The sequence below is a fragment of the Copadichromis virginalis genome, linkage group LG15 (assembly GCF_057382275.1).
Source record: "Copadichromis virginalis isolate Kocher_CV1m ecotype Utaka linkage group LG15, C_Virginalis_male_GT1.1, whole genome shotgun sequence".
Classification (NCBI taxonomy): Eukaryota; Metazoa; Chordata; class Actinopteri; order Cichliformes; family Cichlidae; genus Copadichromis; species Copadichromis virginalis.
The window spans coordinates 13444195-13457435 of NC_140632.1; the positions used below are offsets into that span (position 1 = coordinate 13444195).

General features: G+C 38.3%; 2 protein-coding genes across 2 annotated transcripts in view; both read left to right on the top strand.

Moving 5' to 3' along the window:
• Window positions 1-13241, top strand: part of efhc1 (EF-hand domain (C-terminal) containing 1) — a 127719-nt gene that overhangs the window by 41989 nt on the left and 72489 nt on the right. The window lies entirely within an intron of this gene.
• On the top strand, window positions 911-11249 carry prep (prolyl endopeptidase). The gene is made up of 14 exons (XM_085432020.1): window positions 911-1123; window positions 1449-1523; window positions 2857-2990; window positions 3107-3237; window positions 3503-3712; window positions 5292-5413; window positions 5533-5638; window positions 5763-5954; window positions 6076-6273; window positions 6561-6664; window positions 7869-8100; window positions 8493-8624; window positions 8727-8883; window positions 10215-11249. Exons 1-14 carry the CDS (start codon window positions 986-988, stop codon window positions 10507-10509), a joined length of 2226 nt encoding a protein of 741 aa, XP_085288146.1. The 5' UTR covers window positions 911-985; the 3' UTR covers window positions 10510-11249.

The window sequence follows — 13241 nt, forward strand, 5'->3', positions numbered from 1 at the left end:
TCCGCTCATTTCCTCAAGCTATGAGCTGCCTCGGTGAGCCTTATCCTGCGCTATCAGTCATTGTGTAAGAGTAGGTGCCAGAGATAATAATGGTCAAATCAGCGCTGATTGATTAAGCAAGAAGTGGAAGGAAGGGAGGGGACGATGATGAGCAGGAAGCAAAAAGAGGGAAGAGTTGACCGTCCTCTTGTGCTGTCAGATAGATAAGGCTAGTGACGGAGATTCCCAGTGGACTCAGATAACCTTTACCAATAATGTCACTATTTAACAAAGCTGCTCTGTTTAGAGTGGACTGCTAACCTATCAAAAAAGAAAAGAAAAAATAAGATAAACACTGTTTACAGGTCTATACATATTGTGTATTCATTTCTAAATTGAAATGACTTCTACTGGAATTCCAGCTTTATCAAGCTGTATTAGTCTATTTTTGCAAGTAGACTGAATAAAAACTACAAAGGTCAATAGCAAACACAGAATTCGAAACTGTAGATGCTGATAAGCATCTGACATTGTTTTGAATTCCTTTTAAATTTACTGTAGCAGTTTTTTCAAGAAGTGTTTCAAAGCTTAGCTTAGACCTTGCCATTAAACACTTTATGCTTGCATGAATCCCTGATTTAGCTACAGTTAGGTACAGACTATTTAAACTATTGCATTTCATTTCTTTGTCAGTTATGTTGCTTCTTTAAAGAAGTGTGTAGGCCTACAGGGGAAAGTACTGAACCACGTAATCTCCATTTTATTTTTTTTATTGCACGTAATAGACTACATAAATGATTTCACATTAAAACCTTTTAATTGAGGTTATTAAATTTATCTTAAGTGGTTGGTTAAATCAGGTTCCAAGAATCGTCTTCTCGCTATTGGCCAACAGAGGGCGCTGTAAAACATTGGTTGACAGTCAGTGAATTCTCATGAAAGCGCTTGTTGGCTGTGTACAAGCAGCGGTATCTTTTCCACACAAAAGCTTCTGCGGTTTAAGTTTATGTTTTACAGGGCCGCGAGAGTCATTTCAAAAGCACCTTTCCAATCTCTGCGGCAGCTTTTTTGGTTACGAAATTCTCTAAAACTGACGTCCAAAATGTCCTTTCAGTATCCCCAGGCTTACCGCGACGAGTCAGTTGTAAGTAAATGTGGGTTGCTAACTAGCCTAGCGTGCTAATAAGCCGGGATGCTTAATCATCACGCGCTTTCATTCATTGAAAAGAGCGTTCGCTTTGTTAGCATGCTAGTTAGCTTAGCCATCACTGGTAAACCGAGATTGGCTATGTTGACAAAAATGCATGCATTTCAGAGATAGCCATAACTTAACTACAAGTCCAATTTTAGCCTTTCAAGATGCTACGTGATTAACTTTACTAAACACTCTGGGTTTATAACCCCGATTGCTCAACTCTGTTTTGCTTAGCTACTTCACCTTTTAATCATTCCTCTGTGGCTGGTCTCAGGTGGATGACTATCATGGCTGCAAAGTGCCTGACCCTTACAGCTGGCTGGAGGACCCTGACAGTGAAAAGACACAGGTAAACTCCCCGTTACCACTCAAATCACCAGCGAATTCTGTATTTTTTTACTGCCATATTTAGTTGTTGTGTCGCGTTTTGTAATTAAGAAATGTGGGCATGTGATTTGATAGTTAAGTGTTGGTATTAAAAGTCACGGGCGCATTTAAAGCGTAGCATCTTTTGATTTCTTTCTTTCTTTTTTTGCATATTTGTCATACTTACGTGTTTCAGATGAAGCACCTTTTAATATTAGTATAACCCCAGTACATATAAAATGCTTAGCCTATCAGAGGCATTATAGAACAACAATATTGGATTTTCATTTATATATTTCAGTTCTTCCATATTCATTATGGATTTCTGTGGAGAGACACTTGCTTAAAAAGCATAAACTAAGATTAAAAATTATGTACAATCATGTACGTGTACGTTTTGAGGACACGTTAGCATGCATTGTAATCTGTGCATATCAGACAATTGGTGCACCGGCGTTAAAGGTTTTGTGAGTGAGAGGGATGTTATTCAGTTATGTCCAACTCGTGAAGGTGAACTTAATAAATTGTGCATAAATAATCACTATTTATTCAGGTTTGGATGTACGTGTTTTTAAAATAGTTTTATGTGTGGTCAAATCGATTTGTATGTGGATTGGAACATGCATCTGTGAGTCCTCAAATGTTACACACAAAGTACTGTACACATTTGTAAATCATATTTTTCTCCGTAGGAGTTAGGATGCCGATCGCCTGATCCCTGCTTACCTGTGGCAGTTGTGGAATTGGGGTTAGGGTCAGTTTCGGGGGGGTTTTCGGGTCAGGCGGATATGGCAACTTGGCCTTGCAAGACTACTTTCTAATCCCTTACTCATTACTCATAGTTGTTTTGTTCTATTTTCATGCACAAAGAATCAGTAGTTGTTGGGTCTGTATGTTTTTAGTGTCTCTTGGTATATTTTAAACTTAACCTAAATTAACAGACTCCTTCAGTTCAATAGATCATGAGACATGAGAAATGAAAAATATGCAAATGCTTAACAAAATTATCTTCTCTAATTAGTATGATCTACAAAACCTAGCTTGTTTGGAGGTTTGGATAGCTTTTTTCCCTTGGGAAAAAATAAGATCTTTATTTAAAAACTGTATTTTGTATTTATTCAGGTTATCGTTGATATTAAAGTTTGATCTAAAACATTTAATCATGACAAATATGCCAAAAAAAGAACTCAGGAAGAGGTGGATACTTTTTCCACAGCAAAGATATCTGCTAAATAATTATTTGCTCTTTTGAGCAGTCTGTTGAAATGATAATGGTAAAATGTAAAGCATGGTTGTATTATGCTTTCTTCCATTAGGCCTTTGTCAGTGCCCAGAACAAGCTCACTTTGCCATTTTTAGAGCACTGTGAGGTGCGAGAGCTGTTCAAAGAGCGCATGACTGAGCTGTATGACTATCCCAAGTATAGCTGTCCCTTCAAGAGAGGAAGCAGGTAAAGCTTGCTGCAACTGATTCCATAATAATATTTTTGATGTTGGATTTCAGCTTTAGTGTTAGATGACAGAGTGATTATGTGACATTCCAGTAGCTTTTCTCTTTGTTTTTTAGGTACTTTCACTTTTACAACACGGGCCTCCAGAACCAGAGTGTGATGTATGTGCAAGAGAACCTAGATGCCGAGCCCACAGTCTTCTTAGATCCAAACACATTTTCTGAGGATGGGACAGTTGCTCTGCGAGGTATCAGTCGTGGCTATTATAAAAGCAAAGTACCCATTTTACTGATATGAAAAAATATGTTGCCTGCATTTCTGGATCGTGTGCTCTTTTTAATTTTAGTAATACATTTAGTTCAAAATTGCCTTTAAAGTAATAGTTGCTTCATGTGGTAGTTTTTACTCAGTTTTGAATAAAAATCTCTACAAATGTAGTGTCCTCTCTGATGTCTAAATTTTGTTAAGTTTCCTTGTTAACATTCTATTTATGTTTCTCTGATTTCTTCAAGGCTATGCATTCTCTGAGGATGGCGAGTACTTGGCATATGGCACTAGTGCCAGTGGGTCTGACTGGGTGGAGATCCACTTTCTGCGCGTTGAGGGCGCCGTGCCTTTAGAGGACCGCCTGGAGCGAGTCAAGTTTAGCTGCATGTCCTGGACCCACGATGGGAAGGGGCTTTTTTACAACTCGTATCCTGACCAGGAGGGCAAAAGTGATGGTAAGACTGTGTTGGACAGGATTCAAACATTCTCAAATACTAAACCTTCATTTGGCTGCAGTAAATTACCTTCAAAATATGAAATACTTGTAAGATAATTGACATTCTTGGAACTCAGTCTGCCTACCTAGCCTCATGGGACAGGGCTCTCTGCCAGGACAGAAGAAAATGGATTAATGGATATCTGCTTAAGGACTCGCTTTTCTGTGCACTGGCCAGTTACCATTTAAAAAAGCTAATGAAAAGCTAAATTGTCATTAGATAATTGCTAGCGGTTTCAAATGTATATATCTCCAAATGCAGTCTACATAGACTGTTAAACTGCATGCAGCAGCAATGTCTGCTCAAACGTGAGTGGAAAATAAAACTTGATCAAAGACAGCATTAATGTATTATTATAATTTTTAAAAAAAACAACAACCTTGAATTAAGAATAAAAAAACAGGAATTACAGACATTTTCATACACAGACCTCCGTTTTCATAGACTGAAATTGCTAACCGACTGACAAGCATTTCAATGGCCAGGTGAGGCCTGTTCCATTGTTATTTCATGACAAATGAGTCAAAGTGCTGATTTTTTTTGTAACATTTGTAACAGCTTTTCACTGTCATCATTAGACTAAAAAACTAAAAACCAAAAATAAAGAGATCCGGGAGCTTTAGACAACAAAGTTGGATGATGACAAAATTATTTTCATGGTTTAGAAAAGTTTGTTTACACTAACACGACAAGAACATGACAAATTGTCAAGGTACAGCAGGAAATGCAGCAGTTTGCACTTTGCTGTAAAGTGAAAACTGCTCATTACAGTCAAGAACAGGAAGACCAGATTAGATGTTACCAGAAATCATCTAAAAGAATCTGCATTGTTCTGGGAAGGAAATAAAAAACAAACAAATTTGAACTTTTTACCAGATGATGACAAGAGAAAAGTATGGAGAAGCGTGCCACGTTACCAGTCAGACATGACTTATAATGTCAGTGGAAATGGATCACTGGTCTTTATTAATGATGTAAGTGTTGAAAGAAATAGCAGTATGAGTTGTGAAGTGTACAGGTTTATACTCGCTCGGTTTCAGCCAAATGCTACAAAACTCATAGGACAGTGCTTAAACAGTGCAAATGAATATTATCCCAAAGCATACTGCAAAAGCAACCAAAGAGTTACTCAAGGCAAAGAAATTGGATGTTCTTCAGTGGTCAAGTCAGTAAGCTGTTGTCATTCCAATAGAGCAAAGTGCACAAATGCAGAAAGACTCACAAACAAGCACCAAATGAAGGCCTAGCAGAGCATCTCCAGGGAGGTGAACCACAGCATTTGGTGATGTTTGCCGGTTTTAGACAGTCAAAGATTGTAAATGATTTTCATCCATGTAAAGTTACGTTTGTATGTCCAATTACTTTTGAGCCACTGGACAATGTATTTAATGTCATAAGGCGAAATGTTTGTCATTTGTCAATATTTGTTATTTTCTGTTTATTGTTTTGAAACCTTTTGTTATCTAGTATTATAAAATTTGCACCTACTCGTAACACTCTTCGTCTTTTTGTATTCGATTTTGTTTTTTGCTTTCAGGCACTGAGACCTCCACTAACTTGCATCAGAAGTTATACTATCATGTTCTGGGGACTCCACAGTCTGAGGACGTCCTATGTGCAGAGTTTCCTGATCACCCCAAATGGATGAGTGGAGCAGAAGTATGTGTGAAGTTGTTTGTTTGTTTTTTTCCCCTCTAGTGTCATGTCATCAAACTTGGACAGAATGCGTGTTTTAGTTGGCATTCAGGTGCAGTTTAATGATTGCAGATGTACTGTAGGTATCAGAAGATGGGCGCTACGTGCTGCTGTCTATCAGAGAAGGTTGTGATCCTGTCAACAGACTGTGGTATTGTGACCTCAAGACCACTCCTCAGGGTATTACAGGTATTCTGTACTTGTTTCTCTTTATTTCTCAAAGTATTTTGGTACTTTAAGACAAATATTGTTCTTCTTGTAGTCTTACTCGCTTAACAGTTTGATTTTAGAACTGAAATCCTTGTTTGCTCAGGACTTTTGCCATGGGTAAAATTAATCGACAACTTTGACGCCGAGTACGAATACGTGACGAACGAGGGCACATTGTTCACCTTCAAGACCAACTTAGACGCCCCTCGTTACAGACTAATCAACATCGACTTTGCCTCTCCGGAGCAGAGCAGCTGGAAGGAGCTCCTGCCTCAACATGAGAAGGATGTCATTGGTGAGGTTCTGCAACACGTGCATGACCTTTTCCCTATAAAATATGAAGCGTTAGCAGTTTAGCCCTGTCATTAAAGGTACATTTCAATGTCATTCATTCTTTTGCCATGTCTTCCTTGCAGTGTTTGCCACCTGTACATACTCCAGCTATTTGTTCGTGTGCTTCCTCCATGATGTGAAGAATGTGTTGAAAATGTATCGTCTGAGCTCAGGAGAGGAGCTGAGGACCTTCCCTCTTGATGTTGGATCCATAGTAGGGTTCACAGGACGAAAGCGAGACTCTGAAATCTTCTATTATTTCACTTCTTTCCTATCGCCAGGTAATATAATGCAAAAGTTATTATTTTTAATCAAAAAAAGCTATTTTGTTTATCAGATGCCTTGTCTCGCAATTTCTACCTGTGCAAATATTGTTGTTTAAGTGAAATAAGTCAACCTTTATGTTAAGTTTGTATAAATAAGAAGCAAGTAATGCAATTTTGTTCTCATTTCTAAGTTCCACGTATTATTTAATTAAGTAAATTTGTACTGTCTTTAAGAATTCACTGATTGTGAAGTGATTTCAAAATAGTAAAGAAAATGAAACTTTTACTTTCTTTTCATCTAGCCATCATTTACCACTGTGACCTAACCAAGGAGCCCCTGCAGCCCCATATCTTCAGAGAGGTCACTGTCAAAGGCTTCAACCCCTCCGACTACCAGACCACACAGGTAACTAGAGCCTAGACTGGGATTACCAGTGTTTAAATAGGTGTGTTTCATTTCTCTTTAAAAATAGGCTGCGGTAAACACATTTATTAAAAGATATCTCAACAGTTAATTATGCATAAATGTCCAACTTTAACCTAGTTTTTAAAGTACTGACCCAGCATTTATCCAAAATGACAGACATAAAACGGTGGTGTACAGGCCAGTTTGTACCCTGACAAACAAAATGAAGGGTTTTATCAATTGTCTGGCTCGAAAACGGCAAACTGAGGGCAAACTATCGGCTTAGGGTTGTTGTAGAAAAGGTGGGCTAAATCAGGTATTGGTAGCATTTATTAACGTAAGCAGCACTCAAACTGAGCTTTCAAAGTAGTTTTTTTAACTAGAACTGTACCCTAATAGTCAAATCATCAGATATTTGTTTCTTAGTTTAATTTTGTGATTTTTAGATGTTGTATGTTTCTAAACATGAGGCTATAAACCAAGTCAGCATGGGTGTGTTCACAGTAGTAACTGTCACATGTCAGTTCACCTTGTTGTGGCAAATAAGCAACTTTTTCTGACTGAAGTATAACGGGAAGGATTGCTCGGCCGTCATAGGAGACATGAGCCCTTTCTCTTTAAATGTAGCCAAAGTAACAGCCATTAATTCTGATTTATTAAAAAAAAAAAGATTGATTGCCAGATGGAGTTGGAAGCTGGTCACCTGTGGAGAGAAATGAAAGAGAAAGAAATTTTGCAATTAGTCATAAGATTTGAAGCTTTTATGTTATGATAGATGTTGTCAGTGTCCCTGGGAAATGATTATGGGCCAGGAATGGATGACCTGACATAGCTGATTTTATATTTAAGTGGTTCAGATTCCTGAGAAACTTGCAGTAAATTGTCCTTTAGATAGTCTAGCCTTGGCCAGACCATGTTTCAAATTCTTTTTACTTCCTCTGTACATATAGTGTCCCAGAGTTAGATATATTTATATACTTCTGCTGAAAACAGCGGCCTCGAAAATAGCTCTGTAAGTGTAAAATGTTCACGATTCAGACAGGATTTTAAAAGAGCTCCTGTCTTCTCTTGTCTTCTGACTCAGAAACAAGGATAGACTGGTGATGTAAGCTTTACTGTTCTTTACCTTTTCGTAATTCACTTCCCATCTCCTTTTGTTTCCCTGACAATCTTTTATTTTTTTTTCTCTCTCTTGTTGTCTCAGATCTTTTTTCCCTCAAAGGATGGCACTCAGATACCCATGTTCATTGTTCACAAGAAGGGCATCAAAATGGACGGCTCCCATCCAGGTTTTTTATATGGCTACGGGGGCTTTAACATCTCCATCACGCCAAGCTACAGCGTGTCCAGACTCATCTTTGTCAGACATCTGGGAGGAGTTTTAGCTGTCGCCAACATCAGAGGAGGAGGAGAATATGGGGAGACCTGGCACAAAGGTGAGGAGCTTTTGACACGTAATTATAAACATGACTACAGAGCTCAATCGCAAGGGCATGTCCAGTTTGCCCTGTTAGAAAACGCCTGTGTTTGTGTGTGTTTGTAGCACATACAGTAGATTGTGTCTTGTCTTTCAATAATGACATCTTTAGCTAAAAGTTTGAAATGAATATATTTGCATATTGAGAGATTCTGGAGTTTTCTGTGGCTGAGGAGGCATAAATGTTGTTTTTAAGAATTTCTAACCTGACAAGCATAAAAAAACATATCAGACACATTATTATTCAAAGCAGAATAATTTTAGATCTTTTCAAACGTGCCTGGAGGGAATCTTTTAAATATTACCAGCGCAAAGTCCTCATTTACATACTTTGTATTCTTTTTTTTCCAGCTGGCATGCTGGCAAATAAACAGAACTGCTTCACAGACTTCCAGTGTGCAGCTGAATATCTAATCAAGGAGGGATACACTTCTCCCTCCAAACTGACTATAAATGGAGGCTCTAATGGTGGCCTGCTTGTAGGTATGTATGCTTCCACTAAAGAACAAGATACACTAAAACAATATAATCGCAGCAAATGGATATAGATGATGATGTTTCTGAATCCTTGGTGTCCTGTCTCAGCGGCCTGTGTAAACGAGCGGCCTGAGCTGTTTGGATGTGCAGTAGCTCAGGTGGGCGTCATGGACATGCTGAAGTTCCACAAGTTCACAATCGGGCACGCCTGGACCACGGACTTTGGCTGTTCAGAAGACAAAGAGCAGTTTGAATGGCTGATCAAGTAGGTGCTCTCTGACCACAGTGTAGATTTTAATGTGTATTATATACTGTAGGCTGCATTTACATCAGCTGCCTTTCTTTATACATTTTAATCTGAGCTTCACTGATTACATTGGCTACATGGACATAAAAAAATGTGTTTCCAGTCCCAAGTAGCTATTAGCTGAAAGCCTGGCATATTTCAGCATGGTGTGCAACATGTCCTTTAAAGAATTGAGGAAACTGGACAAGTGGAGGACAAAAGAAAAAGTTCCAGGCCTAAAACCCTGTCTGTAGCAGATAAAGTGTCTGAAGGTCATTTCCTTGAGGAATGGGGATTTAAAAAGTCCAGTTGTCAAGAAGCCATTGCTAAGGAAGAGAAACAGGGAGGAGGCTGAGTTATGCCAAATTACACAAAGACTGGATTGAAGATCAGTGGTAACAGGTCTTTATGGTGTGATGAATATATACAGAGGCTGAGATGTAGTGGTTTTGAGCTACATCTCAGCCAGTGGTGTTGGTGATCTTGTCAAATTTTAAGGAATTATGAATTTGGAAAACACTCTCAGATTTTAATCCACCAGGCAATACAGTTTGGAAAGCATGTGATTGACAGCAGCTTCATTTTTTTTTTTAGCATTACAATGATCCTCAACACACAGTTAATGCAGTAAAAGCATACACAAATAGAAAAATAAAAATACACCATGAAACACTGTCAGTCATGGATGGGTCTCCCCAGAACCCAGACTTTAGCATTACTGAAGCAGTGTGAGATCATCTTGACAGAGAACAGATCAAAGGGTACCCAACATCCAAAGAAGATCTTTGAAGAATCCCGAGGACTACCAAAACATGACAAGAAATCTTTCCTAAGAGAGTTCAGGCTGTGTTGAGGAATAAAGGTGGTCATACCAAATATCGACTTTCATGCTTATTAGAATTGTACAGTCTCAGCTTTTAGCTTGTATACTGTATCCCCTTGTGTTAGTTTGCCCATTTTAATAAATAACTTAATCTGTGTGGTAATTTTTTTGCAAAATATAAAGAAATAAGGATTGGCTCAAGACTCTGGCACAGTACTGTATTTTAATGAAATATCTAATTCCAGGAGTTATCCTTGAGTCTTGATTTGAGAACTGAAGCTCACAAAGAAATTCAGAACAAACAAAATTACCCGATTGTTTCGTTTGTGATGTAGGATAGCAGTGTGAATATTTTAAGGTTAAACAAAATACATTTTGTACTCCAACATTATCATTGCTCTGACATTTTTATAGAGGGATTCTGCTGTTTACTTAATATTTAAACGGTTGCAGTCCTAACAAAGATCCCACTGGTCCTCTCTCGCAGATACTCCCCGCTTCATAACATCCGTGTACCAGAAGGCAATGGGGTCCAGTACCCCGCTGTGCTTTTGCTGACAGGCGACCACGATGACCGGGTAGTGCCTCTGCATTCCCTCAAGTACATCGCCACTCTGCAGCACATTGTAGGTCGCAGCCCCAAGCAGACAAATCCCCTTTTCATCCTTGTGGACACAAAGTCAGGCCACGGTGCTGGAAAGCCCACCAGCAAAGTCATTCAGGAGGTGGCTGACACTTACGCCTTCATCGCTCGCTGTCTCAACATCTCTTGGGTCAAATAACCTGCATCTACCTTTTAAAGTGTGTGGGGTTTCTTTTTTTTCTTTTTTTAAATCCTTTGGTCAAACCATATTTAGAATACCGTTAATACCAGAATACCGTTAATACCAGATGTTGACACATTGTTTATAGCACTGCTACCTTCCCCCCCCCCCCCCTTTTTTTTTGTGCTGATCTGTTTTGTCCCTCCCCCTGTGTGAGCAGATTAGATCACAGAGTCATCAGGCTCTGCACAAATATAAGCCAACATGCATCTCTCACACCTAATGTGTTGTTTGTTTTGTGTAGTCACAGGGGGCTCTTTTCAAGGATGATGCAGTAATCAGCCAATCAGCCGTTAAAGTCATGAGGTGAAAATAGCAAAAAGTTCATTTCAAGATTGTTCCTGCTCCCTTTGGGTGCTGCAACGTGATGTGTGTGTATGTAATTTATTTCTGGATTGTGCGCAGAATGGAGTCTGTTTGATGTCAGATGAAATCAGTACATACAAATGTTAGTGACAGTATTACACGGATGATGGTACTGCTGGTGGATGAAATGAAAACAAATGCAAAAAAAAAATCGGTTGTTTCCATGGGAAAGTGTGTGTGTGTGTGTGTGTGTGTGTGTGTAAGTAAATGTCAGTCCTTACATTAATTTCAGACTGATGATTTCTACCTCTTGACTTGTGCTGATTGTTTTCCTTTTCAAAGGGAACAAAACACAATGCCACAAATACAATAAATAACTTTTTCAACAGTGACTCATCGGGATCTTTTATTATTTGTGTATGTTAACAGCTATGCACCTTCATGTAGTAAATAAAATTACACTAGGGTAACAGCTCAGGATAAAAATATGAAATTTGATTGTCCAAATTGAGGAATAATTCTCCGATCCAAAGTGGCAAGTTTGAGTGAAACAAATGAAGGCAGTGAATAAAAAAAATCTTTTATTTGAGATAATCTTGGACAAAGACAGAAATATTTTGCTTTCTATTAAAAAATATAATGAAATAATAAGCTGGGATATGAATCGGTCTGTTGTTCCCTTTCACAGACAAAGAGCAAGTCAGGGCGTCTAGATCTAATCTTGAGTTCATGTGTGGTCTTCCACCAGGGGGCAGTCACGCTGAAAGTGAACAACGGGTATAGCAGCAAGCACAAAATGAGGGTGGTCTCACAGAGGAAGCCATGAGGATTAATAAACGTACATGTTTCATGTTCAAAAGCCTCTCCGATGTCCCACTTTTGGTTTTCATAAGCATAATCAGTCACACCTGAAACTTTTATAATCATCTCAAACACTCCAGTCTGTGACCGCGCCTTTAATGAACAATACATTACAAAATAGCAAGAAGTTGAGCTTCATGATGACTCTTTCATCATTTATGGGTTATATTTTTATTTTTTAAATGTTTAAATGCATATGAGTTAGTATGAAAACATGCACAAATTTCCAAATTTCTTTTATCTAAATTCAAACTGGTGTGCACCATTACATTACATTTTTCACAACATTCAAATAAACTGATATCAAATTAGAAAAACGTCTATTAGAAGTGAAGTTAAAAAAAATTAAATTCAAATGCTTTGCAAAAATGTCAATTTCAGATAAACATAAATTAGATAAACATAATCTGAAGACAGAAAAAATGACAGTTTATATGTTTCATTTCTATTATTTAAAACACCCAATAAACATTAAAGATGGACATGAAAATACTCATGGTTTCAGATTCAGATCATTTTGAACGTGCTCAGTGTTCCAGCAAAACCAAATTACTCGTCATGTTATGAAACTAAAACAGTCGTGAAATCTGACGCCAAGAAGATTCAATTTTTCTTTTAAGTTTTGAGAATGTTTTCTGACACAACACTGACTCGCTTTACTTAAAACCAAATTATACTGCCTGTCTTAATACTTTAACATCTGTTCCAGCTCCCCAACAACTTTGGGTGACAAAGATCGGCTAGTGCCTCTGCATTTCTATTTAACCTATTTAACTTTAGGTTAAATAACTGGAAGAATGAACAGCTACATTGACTGAATAACAACCAGAGCCAGATATAGGCCATGCGCAATAGAATCAAACGAGCTAGTTGACCAAACTTATCAAAAATGTTAAAAATAAATAAATCCCAGTCGTTACAAATAACTTTGTCAGCACTCAATGCCTCATCTAAGGTTTGCCACCCCCGCTTTTAATCACCTCCCAGCCAATTTAGATTGAATGCGCACGCGTCCACATACACCCGCGTGGGAAATCAGAGGATACTGGACCACCAGATGGCGCATAAAACCCCGTGAAATCCTGCTGCCTGCCTACATGTAGACTGGTGTGTCAGTGAACTGATCCTAGTGGTAAACTTCACAAAAGAAAAAAACACCCTCACTGTTTCACTTGTCTGTGCTGAAGCTGGCGGGTCATCACACACAAAGAAAGTGGTTTATAGGATTAGCCCATGCATGACCTACATTATAATATTATGTTAAAACATCCTATTATAAGTTGGCTTTAGGTGGAAATAACCATCACATGTGGCAATAATCTTATCAACTTATGTCTAATGAAAGCGGTGAAAAAGATCCTCATTTCTGATTGGCTGACACATTCGAAGACATTATAACGCGCCCGATGAACACACACCTGTGGTTATAAGCATTAACGCTTATAATCACATGTAATAATTTAATAGTTGCGAATGTAGCTTTTTGTATCTATCTATCTATCTATCTATCTATCTATCTATCT